The sequence below is a fragment of the Cavia porcellus genome, unplaced genomic scaffold (genome assembly GCF_034190915.1).
Source record: "Cavia porcellus strain 051 isolate PalLab524CR breed Dunkin Hartley unplaced genomic scaffold, mCavPor4.1 scaffold_2, whole genome shotgun sequence".
Lineage (NCBI taxonomy): Eukaryota > Metazoa > Chordata > Mammalia > Rodentia > Caviidae > Cavia > Cavia porcellus.
Window position 1 is genome coordinate 120378269 of NW_026947485.1, and position 15790 is coordinate 120394058.

The window sequence follows — 15790 nt, forward strand, 5'->3', positions numbered from 1 at the left end:
AGTGCATGGGACAGATTTTCTGGTAAAGATGTGCCAGACTATCATTCTTCTCTGATCTTTTTGTAGTCAGTGGTACATTTTGAAAATGGTGACTGATCAAACCAGCTAAAGGAAACCAAAATACATACATACTTTTTCCTCTAAGTTCATTAGTCATTATCCAGAAAAACCTTAGTAGTCTAGTGAATTAAATTTTTCTACAGAGATCTGAAGCCCTTTAAAGGTGAGAGTCAATTCTTACATTTCTGAAAAACAACTGTGTTTTAAAACAATGCACAGAAACTGTACTCAGTTAAACTGGACAAATAGACATTGAGAGCAGTCTGTGTGTGAGAAGTGTTTGCTAAATCATAAATGTTCTTCTAATTCTTGTGTGATTATGAAAATATTTGATGGCCATTGTTTTCTGGCTTCCAGTCTTGCATCCTGCCTCCACTTACCAGGCAGGCACGAGGGACGCCATGGTATCTGTACTACCTGTGCAGCAGCTTCCTGAAGTCTTTGTCTCTGGGTTCCAGTGTGTCTAATTAAACACGTGGAGACTGGTAGCCACTGGAAACAAACAGCCAGCTTTGAAGACTTGCTACTTCATGAAACCTCTGCTCCACTCTCTGCTTCGCCTCCTGAGATTCTAAGGTCTCTACCGCTTCCTTGTGTTCAGAAACCAGACTCTCAGTTCTTCTGGGTTCACACAGACAAATGTTTTGTATTTTTTAAAAAATGACCTCTCTCCATCAGGCTGTGGGGAGGGAAAAAAAGGGTTGGAACAAGTAACTAGGGAGGGGAATAAGATTGCTACTGTCCTTGGTTCCATCCAGTCAGCCCCCTCTCTTCCTGCCTTGATCTTTGGCTTTGTAAGAATGAGAGCCTTGTTGATGCCCCGCTGCCAGCAGCGTCCCTGCGTGAGTGCAGATGTGCCGAGCTGCTGGCTGCCTGAGAACCTACGTAGACAGCCTCTCTGCTCCCTCGTGAAGTCATCTGCACTCCAAGCCAGCCTCTCCCAGCGCTCCATGGTAGAACTTGGCCTTAGCTTGCATAGTTCCGACGTGATGTAGACGGTCTTCTAGCTGAGTTCTGGAGCAATCTACCCAATCGTGTTCAGGGCATTTACAGGAAAGGAGAAAACTGTTCCGTTGAAAAAAACATTTTGCTGTTCCATTGTAGTAGAGGAGCTGGGGAGACATAGGGCCAGTATCTGATTGCTGGGGGAAAACTTTGGGTGGTTTTCTAAGGTCATTTTTCTGTGTTTCATTTTTCTCAGTAGAAAAAAAAAAAACAAAAACCTTGCAGGTTAAAGTATGATGCTTTACCTTTTGCAGTATTTCTTTTATTTTTTAAAGGAGACAACAGAGACTTTTATTACATTTCCTAAAAAAACCGAGAAGGTTTAAAGTGCTGGGAGAATGTCTGTCCCTAATCTGCAGGCTTTTTTTTTTTAAGCAAATGATTGGGATGCAGTCTTCCAGACTTGGCTCCTTCTGCCCACAGTCTTTGGAAGGTGCGTAGATAACCCGCAGCATTCTCTCCCACCACAGTGCACATCCTGCTTCCTGGTACCCAGAACCATTCAGAATGGAACTGAAATGTGAACTCTTGGTTTTCTGTTTCTGAATAGGCCTGGAATCTTGTTGACCGTCCCTGGCACAGCCACACAGAATGCCTCGTCCAGGACCGCTTCACCTGATCAATAAAGAAGAAGTCTGAAATGGGATCCTCTTGGACCTATGGAGAAGGGTTAGGATGAAGATAATGAAATTCCCTGGAGACTCACCTGCCATCTACACCTCCCTTCTCCCAGGCCTCGGTTGGCTGCCCCAGAGCTCGGCCAAGTTCCCAGAGACGTGATCCAGGCAAGGAGGCCAGACTCCTAGCTTTTGTTGGTTTCTTGTAGACACCAACACTGTAAAGGAAGACCTTGGTTTATCTGTGCCTGGGATCTTCGTGTTCACGTAATCAGCATCCCCAGGGAGAGGACATGACTTAAAGAGGGACTCCTAGAATGAGATTGCAATTACCATTTGGTTTAGACTTGAATATAATGGATAGGTAAATCGAGTTTTGGTTAGAAAAGCTACAAAAGTATTTTCCTTTTTGAAAACTTCTAATCATTTTGTCAAACTTGAAGAATCAGAAGTAGCTGCTTTCTCATTCTCTTTGAAGAAAGCAGGTCCTCAAAAGAGCGACACACAGGCATAAGGTAGCTGTAGATAATATCCTGGCTGCACCTGGTGTGATTCCCCTTTTTTTCCACTTTACTCTTTATCTTACGAAAGGGGGGAAACTGCCTTAGCAAAAGAAAGCAAAGATACAGGGCATATCATTTTATTTGAGTTGACAGTCTGCAGAAGTGTTTAGTTTTCTAAATAAACGTTACAAGCTAAAGAAGAGACAAGGCATGCGTATAAAGCTTTTCAACACCGCCAGTAACTTGATTAGTAGAGACTGCCGAAGAAGGTGGCTTGGCCTGTACCACTGCTCGGTCAGTGCTGTGCTGTCAGGAGTGGTATAAGCAACTAAGAGTTACGGGGTCTCATTTGACAAGATAAACGGAAACATCTCAAAATGCGAAGAGGATCTGACTCAACATTACAGAAAATGTTCCATCATGTACAAATGGTATTATTCACAATGAATGCTAACTCTTAGGAGCGCCTCACAGATGGATGTTAATGTACCATTAGTTGCTTGTTTCTGGCCTGTTTCTCCTTTGCGGGACTGTTGTATTGAACTCTGAAGGCAGCGTGAGGTAATGGAAAAATGATAAGCTTTTCAGCAAAACGATCTTGGGAAGTCACTCAAATTCAATGGAATGCAAAGGAGAATAATAAGATGTATCTGGAAGCCCTTTAGTGAAAGAACTATCCAAATGCCTGGAGTATTTTTGCTTAGTTCTTCCCTGACTAATAAAGTCATCTTGAATGAAGAGCAGTCTTCTGAGAAAAGCCCCGTGTTAAAGGAGTGGTCGATTTCCACACTTTAGTTTATTTGTATGCTAAGTGCAAAGGCTAACCTGACTCTATGGCTTTACATTTAATGTCAATCTAATGTCTTTACATTTAATGCAGTCGATTTTAATGTTAGGAGAGGTAGTAGAAATAATGTATACGGGTAAATAAACCACTGTAAAACGAATGGATTTCCAAATGATAGGACTGGTAGTTTACCAAGCGTAGTAAGTTGACAAAATAGAGACTAACACTGTGCCTGGGAAACAGCCAGAGACACAGTACCTGCCTGGCAAGCCCGAGGCCATGAGTTCAATTCCTGGGGTACAAGAAGCAACAAATAGAGAGAGAGGGTGGGGGGGGGGAGAGAGAGAACACATACAAGAGACCTTGGAGAAATGGAAACACAGGCCAGATTTAAAGGTTTACAGAGAGTTTTAAGGCAACCCTATCAAAGAAATTCACAGTGAAACCTGACTTTGTCCTTTAATCACTACTGTTCTGAGGTCCTGCTCTTGGTGCAGTTTGTTGAGCAGAACCATATTTGTGTGGAACAATAAAAGTTCACCATCCCTTCCAGGACCCCTGGAGGTACCCTGACTTGTACCCTAGACCCGTTTTGTTCCGTTGTGTAAAATCATACTGGACTTCAAAGGAAAACCCCAAATCCCTGTTTTCTGAGGAGCAGAAGCCCTTTGTGTCAACTGGTTGACCCTTTGCTCCTAAGGTCCTCTTGGAAACCTTTTGTGACACAAGGCTAGAACTCTTTGCCAGTTTCCACAGCAGGGTGCACCGGAATGAGGAGGGAAATTTGCCTAAACACAGGACAGATTTTGGTTGTATTTCCTGTCAGTGTGGAGTGTGATGGATCGATCCACGGAGTCTCAGCTACTCAAAAAATATTATTAAACATTTTGCGAGACGGGACACTGTAAAAGGGGCAAGAAAGGAAGGAGGGAGAAAGGCAGGCTAGATTTATGTGGGGAGGTGCGGATTTGTGGCAGGGGAAGAGGATTCTCTTTGAATCCAACAAGGGATTCGCCCGGGGGAATTTCCTGTCCAGTTCTTTATTACCGGGGTCTTTGTGTGCGGCGGGAGGCCGCCCGGCTCCCCGTGGCGCGGGTCCCCGGAGAGGGCGGCGCGGGGGAATTCTTACACTTTCCCTGCAGGGTTCAGCAGGATCTCATTTTCTGTGTCCCTTACAGGTTGGCAGGCGCCTTCAGCGTGACACTTCTGCAGCTGGGACGGGCGGGCTCTGTGGGCGCACACGCAGGCTGTAGCCAAGTTCTTGGTTGATTTTACAGAGTTTCGGCGGCTCCTAAGCAGCACGGATTCCCCTCGATTGTTCTGCGCCGGCCTGACCCGCAAGAGCCCGGGGGCTGCGCTCCCCCTCACTCAGAGCTGGCAGCGTGGGGGGCGGGGAGGGGAAGGGGCGGGGGTGGAGGGGAGCGCAGCGCGATGTTCCCGAGCGAGCGCGCCGCTGCACCGGGCGCGCGCTGTCCCCAAGCCGATTGGTACTTGTGGTCAGGAAGAGGCGCGGGGAGGTGGGAGTGCCGGGGAGGGCGGCAGGCGGGCCCTGCGGCGGGCGCGGGCTGCTGCCTTTCCGGCCCTGCGCCTGCTCTCCACAGCCGGGCTCCTAGGAGTGGCTGGAGCCGCGGGGCGCTTCTGGAGCCCGTACGTGAGCCCTCCTCCTCTCCCTCCGCCTTCTGCCCGCCGAGTCTCCTCCTCAGCGCTGACGGTACAGTGATATAATGATGATGGGTGTCACAACCCGCATTTGAACTTGCAGGCGAGCTGTCCCGAGCCTTTCTGGGGGAAGAGCTCGAGGCGCGCAGCCGCCGCGGGCAGTCGTAGGCGCGGCGCTCGGGACCCGGACTCGCGTGCGGCCAGCAGCGCATCCTGCCTCGTCCTCCGGCGCCGTCCCACGCCGCGTCCCCGGGCCACTGCTCTTCTATGTGACCCGCTCTGACCACATCGAGCCCACTCTCACTCACAGCGCTGCGGTGAATTTTCCCCCCAAAACTGCAAAAAGCCGCCTTTCAAGGTAAACACGTTTCTTTTGTTCCCCCTTTAAAGGAAAAAAAGAAAGAGAGAAAGCGAGAGGGAAAAAAACTTACAGGGATAGAAATCGCATGAGGTTTTTTTCAAAAGGAACATTGCGATTGGGAGGAGGCTTTCAAGAAGGCCAAGAGAGCCGGCTATCAGGCGAAGTTGGGAAGCGTGCACTTCCCGCAGGTAACTTTCTCCAGGACTCCTGGAGAGCACGCAGGGGATCAGGGCGCTGGGAAGATGCAGACAAAAGACGCCGGGTGGGTGGGGGCAGAAGGACTAACGGGACGGGGCAGCGCCGTCGCTGTCCTGGAAAGTCGTGGGGTTTGAGCTGGAAGGAAGGGAGGGACCCTGGCACCTTCCTCGGCGGCTACTACCGCAGCCACTGCCGCTATTAACCGACTTGAGGCAAAAGTTTGAATGGGGACCCGCGCGACTCGCCCACTTTCGGGTCCCCAGCGACGCTGACGCGGGCCACCAGGCTTCCTGGATGCGGGCGTGGTCCGTGCCCCGCGTTCCTGGAAAGCCGCTCGCTGTGGCTCCGGACCGTGCGCTCCAGGTCCGTGGCGGGACCCCTGGGAGCGCGCGGGGTCCTGGGGTACGGGACGCGTGGCCCCGAGCGGCGCCCTTCGGACACTTGGGGTTGACATTCGACTGCACCCCGGGTTCTTTTGTCCTGCGCGCGGTGCTGGCGCAGCGGTGACCGCGCAGGGAAGGGGGTGGGGCCGTGGAGCCCGAGAGGCCCGGGAGGCCGAGGCGGGAAGCTTGCGCTTAACCAGCAGGCGTTTGCAAGGATTGTTTTTTCTTTTCTCCTCACAGTGGAGAAATTTGGGGGCTGCCGCTCGGATCTGAGCCGGTACAGCAGCCTGGGCGCGCTGCAGACAAAGGTGGCCCGAGGGCCCGGGTGGCAGCGGTGCACGCCTGGTCCCCATCCCCGCCCCCGCACGGCGCCCGCTCAGTTGAGCAACTTTCCCGGCCCGGGTCGGGCGTGTCCCAGAGTCCTGGAGTCCGGAGCCACGGGGGCGTGGGCGCTGCAGAACGACTACCCGCGCGTCCGGATGTCCCCGCGCGCTCCCTGTGTCACTTGGTGGGCGCGCGCCGCGCTCCGCCGGGTAGAAAAGTCAAGTCGCCGCTTAACGCTTCGGCTCGGGGTCCCACTACATCCCAGGAGCTAGCGCCAAGGGGCGCCCCGCGCCGCACCTTTGTGTCCTCTGCGTCCCCACTTTTGCACCTCCCGGCCGGCGCGGGCCCGCGGCGTCCCCTCCCCCACGGGACGTTTGCACTGCCCGGGAGACCCCCGCGCCCCAACGCGGAGGGAGGAGCGAGCGAGGCGGTGCGCTCCTTCGGGTCCGCCTCCGCGGGGGCCGGGACGGTGCAGTTAGAGTTCCAGAAGCCGGGGTTTGTGATGGGCCCGGGCGCCCCCTGCCGGAGCAATCCTGCGCGCCGGAGGAAGGGAGTCCACACCCACCCGGCGCGCGAGCCCGGAGCCCTCATACTGGGGCTCAGGGGTGAGACAGAGCGCGCGTCCCCCTGGCTCCGAAAAGGATGGCGAGAGAGCACACCGGGGTCTCAGCAAGCCCCAGGGGCAGGGAGCGGGTCAAGATGCGCCACGCACGTGGAACCCACGTCCCAAATGTGGAAGTCGGGGTGCGGGTGGGGCAGGAGGTACGAATCTGTGCCCTGAAGCCCGCGAGCTGCATCGCCCACATGCATCGATAGAGAGGCGCAAAGGCTGCGGTGCCCCAGCTAGCGGCTTGTCCTGGGTTTCCCACTCCGGGACCCGCCTTGGACCTTGGGCTGGGCGTGGCAGGAGGGGTCGCCACGCGGAGCGCGCGGGTCTGCGTCCCGCGGGACGCGGACGGATTTGGGGTTGGATCGGGGCTTCCTCGGCAGAGCCTACTGGTTCCCAGCGCGGCGCCAACCTCGGTGACTGCCGGATGGTCGCGAGCGCTCGGGGAGAGGGCGGATAGGCAGGAACCGAGGCTGCGGGAGTCCGGGCGGCCAGCTAGCGGAAAGGAGCTCAGAGGGGCGCAGCGCCCGGGCTGGGCCGGAACCACCACTGGCCCTGCCCTCCGCGCCCGACTCACCAGCCGCCACGCGGGCTGCAGCCCCAACTCCCGCTCCCGGCCCAGACGCGCGTGACTTCCTGCGCCCCAGACGGCGGTGGCCAGGAGAGCTGCGAAGGCCGGGGAGGCGGGGCAAGGGGCGGGGCGGGGCTAGGCGGGTTCTGGCAGCTGTGGTCTGGTCACCATGGCTGCGCACCTAGCCCTCTACCCAGCTTCCATCCAAACCGCGCTATCTGCTCTTACTAAAAGGCTTACTAGGTTGCCCAGAGCTGCGATTGAACTGGTGAGCCTCCTGCCTCTGCCTCACAGAATAAAGGTTGCATGGCTGGCCACCATGCCTGGCTTTTTTCTTGCTGTCTTTGGAGGGGTATAGAATTTTTGCCTTGAGATGAAAAGGTGAAGATTCACTTCAAACACCCTCCCCCACCTTTTTGGCATACAAATGAAACCACTTTATTCTGCACTCCGTGTATTCTAAATATATTTTTGAAATATACATCTGTCTAAAGACTATTTCTTAATTACAAGATTAATCAGGTTCCACAAGTTCTAAAACGCTTGTCTAGAACTGCAGAAGTTCCCCACATGAGATGGATGGAATTCCCTGGGGAAGCATAAAGGGGAAGGGATTGCTGGTCTAACAGAGGTCGCAACTCAGGAGAACACAGCTGGGGACCCTGAAGAGCAGGGTGGGCCCTGAATCACTGCACCCAGCCTGGGAGCTGGTGGAGAAACTACTCAAAGGAAGCCATCTGATTCTCCTGATCCTTCCACTTTGGAAGAACTGGATTTTAAGGATCTGGTGCTTTGAATTCTTTAGCAAATTGACCCACTTTACTCTTCTGTCTGGTTCCTTTCCAGTGCTGCTTGGAGATTGTGGCCAATTTATTGTGAATATCTTTGTAGGAAGTCCTAAAATAGCAGGTGGTGAGCTTGATAGACTAGGAGGGCACCAATGGGGAAGACAGAACTGGTTTCCCTTTGGGGAATTGGTGTTTGGGAGAGCAGGCCCTGGAGGTGCCCCAGCGACTTCCCCAAAGGTCCCTCTTCTAGTTCTGAGCTCTTAAGTAAAAAACTACTCTGATATTGTTTGAGTTGCCACCACTGATACTGCAAAGGTAACTCAGATCCCTGCGAGATTGCAGGCAGTCTGTTGCTGGCTTCAGCCTTGGGGTTGGTAGTGGACCAAGTCTGAGGTCCAGGACAGTCGACTGGATTCATGGAAGAGTTCACAATTTGGTTTTGCTTGGTAGATTTAAAAAAATAAAATAACATTCGTCCTAAGTTGTATTCCCAGTTTTTAAAAATGAATTTAGAAAAGACCCTGCTTATCCTTATGTGTGTTTAAGGATGTAGGTTTCTGCTTTCTTTTTGCAAATTGGAGGCAGACAAATCCATGATCCCAGACATCTGTATTTAGCTACTAATGAAACTCACTTGGGGAGGTCTACGGAGCTAACTGGGCCGAAGATGATCAACCGTGAGGATTGCTTTCTCTTATTATGCTTAAATGCTCTTTTTTTGTGGGGAGTAGTTACGGGGGATCAAACTCACAACCTTAGGCTTGCCAGGCAAGGCTGTGCTAAACCCAGTGCTGTGTGGTTAATGATTGGCCTAAATGAGCATCACAGCCTTTGAGAGCCCAAAGATCAAACTAACTCTGTCTCCCAGGGTCCTATCACTAGGGCCTCTTTCCTGGTAGAGTTTAAACAGCCTGGTTACCCTTACCCCTGATGCGGCAGGCACTGTGTTAAAATGGGACACAGTGCTGGGAAGGGGTTCTCCAGACACTCCCCTTTGCACCACCCACCTGGAGAAACCGGTTAGGTCCTGGAGGGCTCCTAACTCTGTCTGAGGGGCGGTGCTGACTGTGCCTAGGCTCATTCTCTTACTCTACCAGAAAATAGGAAGCCTGCGCTCCCTCTGATTTGGAATCAGAACAAGGGGAAGTGGAGATAAGTATCTTGGCTGTGCTCCATTTGGCTTAGTGAGTTTTTGCTGGTTTCCTTTCTCATTCAGATATCTATGTACATGCAAGGGTTTTAGACAAAGTGCTTGTCTTCCAGCTGCCAGGCCAAAGGGGCTTGGTTTAATGAGTTTGCCAGTTATGTTTCCTAAGTCCCGGCTAGACCTAGCATCTGTATCTCAAGGACAAATGGAGGTCTACATTTATGTTTATTTCTCTATCTATATATAGCCTATTTGGTTCTTCTAAGAATTTTAAGAGATGTTTATGTGTCTAAGGTGAAATTATATATTTATAGTAAACATATAATGTAATAAATTACAACCTTTTGACTGTTTAATTACTGATTCGATAGTCCTTGAGGTTTAGCTGAATAAGCTTCAGACTTGGAGTCAGAAAGTTTGAGTTGGACTCCTCAGCTGGGAAAACCAAGTTAAGCCAGAATTTCTGGCTGCTCAGCATTGAAATCTACAAGTGGATACGCAGTTGAAGAACGGAAAACTGTGAAAACAAGGGATGCTGATGTATCATGCTTATATGATTCATACTGATCTAATTCTATAATGTTACTCACTACTTAAACTGTGACATATATTTTCAACTACACGTATGAAATGAGCCTAAGAAAGGCACATGCTTTTAAAAATTAACTGATTTTGGGGCGGGGATATAGCTCAACAGGCATAAATGCCTGCCTGTCAACCCCAAGTCCTGAGTTCGATTCCTAGTACCAGAAAAGAAAATAACTGCTTCATCGATCAGAAGACAGAGTCCAGAAATAGATACAAATGACATGGTCATAAATAAGGACTATTCCATAAATAATTTAGGTAGCATTGACTAGTTAACTCAAAATAAGAACCAATCTCTACCTCATTTGTCATCTAAAGGAAATTTAAGGTGAGTTCAAATGAAATGGAAGGAATGATTTTATTTGCAAAATTCCTAGGGAAAAAGAACAGAATTAGAGGAGACCCTGAGATTTTGAAAAATAAACTAGGAGGCAAGAAACTTGCGTTAAGCAAAATATAAACCCAGAAGCTGTATCAGAAAGTCCTGGTAAGTCTGATAAATACCAATGAGATGATCAACAAGAAAGCAATAGATCTGGCAGTTTTCTTCAGTAATAATTCTTGATATACTGGGACAGTTGTGGAGTAATGAACATAAACCCACATCTATCTGTAAAATGGCCAAAATTTACATACAAGTGGTGTCAGAGACATGTAATTGTTTTTCACCACATAAAGATTTGTGCAGTCTTGTTAATGCAAGAAACAGCACTTAAAACACTGTTAGTATGATGTTCCTTTCTTTATCACCTACAGCAAAGAAAAAGTAACCCGAGAAGCGTCTTTGTTGGTTGGGTGATAGAGAAACTTAGTCTTTCAGAAAACATGGGAACAGAAATAGGCCCATCTTTAGAAAGCTGTGCATCAATCAAGATCTTTTTCTTCTTTTGATTTGGCATCAGAAGTTTTAAAAGATAGACATCCGTCCATTGAACTAGCAGTTTTACTGAGAAGGTCTGTCCTTTACATGTTGGTACAAAACTTGAGAGCATCTTCAGAGCTTATCATAGGGGACCTGTTGGGTGAATGTTGCTAACACACCCATCTAACGGAAAGCTTTGCAACTGCCTGAAATGACAAGGAAGGCTTTGGTGGTGTGGAAGATGTATTACTGTTATTACTGTTATTGTATTATAGTCCATGTCTGCAGTACATAATGTTCACACTCTGAGTGTAGCCTTGGTGCATGACCTGACACATTTTCATTCCTTTCCGCAGCCCTTCCCTCTCCATCAAGAGATGGAACATATATTTTAAGTGAAGAAAGTAACATACGAAAAAGTATATGGACAGTGTGGGTCTAGTCATGCAAAAGTGGGGATATATTCGTTGTTTTAACCAGTATTTTCCGGGAGCCCTAGGCATTGTGAACACAGGAGTGAGAAAAGTGTCAGATGCTCTCCTGATGTCCCGTTACAGTGGGCAGGAAAAGGTGACTCCTTAAGGCTGTATGTGCCAGGATAAAAATAAAGCTTGAGAAAGGGAGAGTCGTGAGGGAGGGGCTTTCTGGGCAGGGAACAGAGCAGCCCTGGGGGACAACAACATAGAAAAAGCCGAGCCAGGCCCAAGTTCTGGAATCCAGGACCAGATTAGTGATGAAGTCAGGCGGCCCTGGGGCCACTGGGAAGTGGGTTAGGGAAACTTCAAGTCTAACCCTGGAGCTGCCTCCCTGCGTCTCACCAGGGCTTCTTGGAAGAAGGAATCAAAGAGAAACATGCTCGGCAGTGCTCTTTACATCTGCTGTGTCTGGGGGAACTAATTAGCAGAGTGGTAGACAAAACCACTGTGTCTGTGTCCTCAGGTCACCCTGCTTAGCTGGGCTCCCCTAAGATCAAGAGTGAATACTAACCATCTGTTTAATAGAACTTTGGGCACCCTGGCTGGGCCAGCCCACCCTGTGGGATGCACAGACTTCACTCTAGTGGGCTGGGGTCCTGCTGACTTTGTCTCTTTTGTCTCCCAGGCAACTGAGCAGTTTCGTCAGCTACACCTTCACTGTGCGATGACCTCTTCCTGTTCTCATTGACTTTACTGAAGTGGGAGACTAAATATAGGCGCCGCTATCTCACCAGGTCATTCCAAATCCTAGCCCTGCTATCACCAGCAGCCAGACAGATTCTGAAGCGCAGAGCAGAGCGGGGCTGGACGGAGCCAGAGACAAAGAGATTTCCAAGGGCTTTCCTGCAGAATCAGTCAGACGCTGAAGTCAGACAGTGTACCATCCCAAGGCACAAGTGCAGCTTTAAGAAAGTTAGAGAAGTGAAAGGCACGTGTGTGGCATGTGGGAGAGACCGTACGAGGGATTTACAAAGACATAAACAGTCACCCTGTGACTCCAGCACTGGGAACTCGGGAGCCCACAGGCCCAAGTAGAGGCAGAAGTAGATGAGGGCTCAGTGGGTGGGGACCCGAGGAGTGGCCGCTGCTTGGCTTCTGTATGAGACTGTCCAGTTAAAATGGGCACTCCAGGGTTTCATTTGGGATATTTCAATGATACTTGTGCACTGTTCCAACGGACTTTAGTGCTTCTGATCACTTTCTTACTCTTTTCCATGCACCGCCTTCCTTCCCTTAGTTTAGTCTTGGAGGTAGTCTTAGAGCAAGCCATGAACATATTCAGTAGACTTACAGAGGTGAGGGATGATTTCCATCCTTCTTTCAAAAAATAAAGGCATTTTCCTCTGGATGAAGCATGGCACCAAGAGTTAGACTTTTGAGTGTAGTCTTGGGCAGATTAGGAGGCGGGAGATGGGTTCCTCGCCAGGCTCACACATTTTCCTTCTGGTTTTGTTGCGATATGATATTCAGCCCTCTGGACACCAATGAATATCAGGCATTACATGGGTAAACGCCGGGCGGCTCCGAAGTAATCTCAGTATGTTTCCCTCACCCGTGTCAGCAGGGGGGGCACCTTACATTGCACGAGGAGGGGTAGTCATGCACTTAGCACCGTGCTGCTCTTCCAGAGTCTGCCCTAACGTGGCACCACTCAGACACTGGGAATTAGTAAGTTGAGTAAGTTAGTAGCTCTGCCTTCCAGAAGCTATTGTTTGACAGAGGAGATGAAACATGATTGCACACAACACTTCTAAGTATAGAGCAATTTATTATAATCATGAAGTTGTATACTGTTGTTATAGTGGTTCACTAAGGCTGTAATACAGAACTTCAAATGTTTTCTTTTTTATTATTAAGATATGAAGCCAGAATTAAAACACCTGTAGAAAGCCTGAATGAGTAATCTTAATAATGAATACTGAGAACTAAACACACTGGATTCCTCTGAGAGAGATCTATATCTATATCTATATCTATATCTATATCTATCTATCTATCTATCTATCTATCTATCTATCTATCTATCTACCTATCTATCTATGCATTATGTTTATCAGTTCCTCTAGTCACTTCAGTAATACACACTTGCAGTATCAAATAGCTACCGAAGATGATGCTTAGAGAGGAAGCAGGATGTATCCAAAAGCCAAGAGTCTAAGTGGAGGATATAGAACTGAATTCAGGGTTGTTTGAAAGTGGAGATTAAAATTAACTCTAAAAGTTTTCAGAAAAAAAGAAAAAGAAGGCAGAGGAGACTAATTTTGCTTGAAGAAAAGTAGGAAATTATTGCTCACCTGGATTCAGTTAGTACTTATGGACTGTGTTACTTAATTGTTTATGATATAACATAGGCTTTCATCTTGGTTATGAAATTGATAAGTATATTTTTCTAAAATATTGTAATGTCAGTAAGATATAGGTAAAATATAAAGCTATAAACCATGATGACTTACTGGAAAGTTCAGAAATGTCAAAAATCCAGAGAGTCAAAAATGATAAGAAATCCAGAAATGTCAAAAATTATGACTTCCCACTTAGGATTTAAAATAATCTAATAGCATGTATCACTGACTAAATAATAAATAACACGTGTGACTCTCTTGTTTTATTTAGGCCTACCCAATGTATTCTTTTCTTTGGGAGTTACCAGTTGAGCTATAGACAGAAAATGTGAGATATGGAGTATATTGCATTTAAAATTGCTCTGTAAGGAATACCTAGAGTTACGGATTTTTATAATTTTGTTTTTGGATGCTTCCCTAGAATGAAATCATCAATTTTTACAGAGAAGAGGTTCTTTGGTGTACTGGAGTACAGGGTCTCATGGCAGGATGTGTAAACCACATGGCACAGGTAAACCACAGCTGTCCACCCTGTGGCCAGGGAACAGAGGAGGGGGCACCGGGCACCAGGGTCCTACAGCTCTGGGTAAACGCATAGGAACTCACCCAGGCCACATCTCATAAAGTCTGCTTGGCCTCCCAGTAGCCCCAGTCTCAGGACTAAAGTATAACACCTGGGCCTTAGGACAACTTTTAAGGTCCAAACTATAGTAACAATAAAAGAATGGACAATAAAAGAATCTATCAGCTCAGATGAAGGAAAGCTCCAAGAGATGGCCCCTTTGGCTTGAGGATTTAAACCTTGTCATCCCTGGTTCATTTTCAGCTTGATTCCAGAGCCGTCTCATCCACATATGGATTCAAGACAGCTACAGTGGTTTTTTTTTTTTTTTTTTAGAAATTTTTTTTTATCGGTTCCGGGGATCGAACTCATGATCGCCTGCTTGCAAGGCAGGTGCTTATGCCACTGAACTAAATCCCCAGCCCCTAGACAGCTACAGTAGTTTTAAGAAGGCATCTTATCGTGATAGTATCCAGCGGACAAAAGTGGCCACCTCTCTCTTTGAGCTCCTAAGTTGAATAAACCTGTTTCAGCAGCCTCCCACCCTCAGCTGAGAACAGAGATTGATTCCTGTTTCATTGACCAAAGTTCCATAGCCACCACCATTCCAAAAGCAATCACTGGCAAAAAGAATGAGACCAGTGTAACTGATTTAGCATATCAGGATCATCCTCCTGCCCTGGGGTATGACCCAGATTTCTCTAAGCTATATAGCTTTACTCAGAGGGCAGATACTAGAATGGAACTGTTGGGTTTTTTTGTTTTTGTTTTTTGTTTTAGAAAGGAGAAAGAGGAATGGCTGTATTTTTTGGTACCAGGGATTGAACTCATGACTTAGTGCTTGCCAGGATTTAGGTGAGCTAAATCCCCGGCAGAAATACCTATTTGGAAACCAACCAATAATGATTTTTATAGACCAGTCCTCAAGGTAGCAGAGAGAGACCAAATAACCTACCTTTGAAAAGATTTGCGCTTTGATTTCTAGATGGTCCCTTTGTTAGTCAGCTCTGCATAACCACGGAAAATACCTGAGGTGCCAGCTCAGAAAGAGACAGGATAGCTTTAGCCCCAGTTTGGAGGTTCCAATGTGTGATTGATTATGGCTTGTGGCAAGGCAGTATGTCACGCTGGAAACATATGGCAGAGCCAGTGCTCAGCTCAAGAGTGCCAGGAAGCACAAAGAGATCAGGGAAGAGAGAGACCAGTGTCCTCTAGTCCCTTCAAGGACACGCCCTCCCTTGCCTATGACCTCCAGGAGTCCCTGCATCTTAAACAATTTCCTCTACCTTCCCATAGTGCTCAGCTGAAGACCAAGCCTTTAAGATCTGGCCATTTAGGGACATTTAAGACGCAAACCCAAGTGGTCTCCAACACTGGAGCTGCTTTTCCTCCTCATTAAAGCAGCCCTGGAAGGGGACCACTGTGAGACTTGGATTGCTAAATGTCACACAGTGAATTACAGACTAAAGTCAGAACAGGATTTCTTGGCAGTCCAGGCAGGCTACTTTCCTTCACCATTTACTCTGGAGAGTTGGGAACTGTTGGAACTGCTTTCAAACTCATGGCAAGCACTGGCCACTTTTGTAATTAACAGCTCTTTAGAATACTCTCCTTAGGTTTGCTCAGCCAGCTGGAAACAGGCAGAGCCCAAACTCTGAAAAGCCCCGCTGAGGCCTTGTTCTCTGCTTTGATATCATGTGCCTTGTTGGATGTAGATTTCTTCTATTCTGCATCTTTGCTGTTGCTTCTTCGTCTTCATCTTCTCTTGTTGTCTCCACAGCCAGCTTCTTATTGCTAAAGGTACCTTTTTCCCTTTGCTTTTGTTTTTTTTTCCCACCAGATCCTCACTGTCAGTGGCTCAGGCTGTGGCCTCCAGGATTATTCCTCCAGCCTGCCCCATTGTGGCTTTGATACATATCCCTATTGTTGTGTGTCCCCAAAGTAGATTCT

The 15790-nt window shown here is 48.3% G+C and overlaps 1 protein-coding gene across 4 annotated transcripts in view; it reads left to right on the forward strand.

Moving 5' to 3' along the window:
- Positions 1-4686: 4686 nt before the first annotated feature.
- Vcan (versican) overlaps positions 4687-15790 on the forward strand; it is a 104049-nt gene continuing 92945 nt past the window's right edge. For 2 of the 4 annotated variants that reach the window (XM_063245301.1, XM_063245300.1), the window contains exon 1: positions 14189-15640. In XM_063245301.1, the coding sequence (XP_063101371.1) occupies positions 15536-15640 (105 nt within the window). In that variant the 5' untranslated portion in view covers positions 14189-15535. Of the gene's footprint in view, positions 4990-14183; positions 15641-15790 lie in introns of those variants that run through there. The other 2 variants (XM_003479467.5, XM_063245299.1) reach the window with 2 other exon arrangements.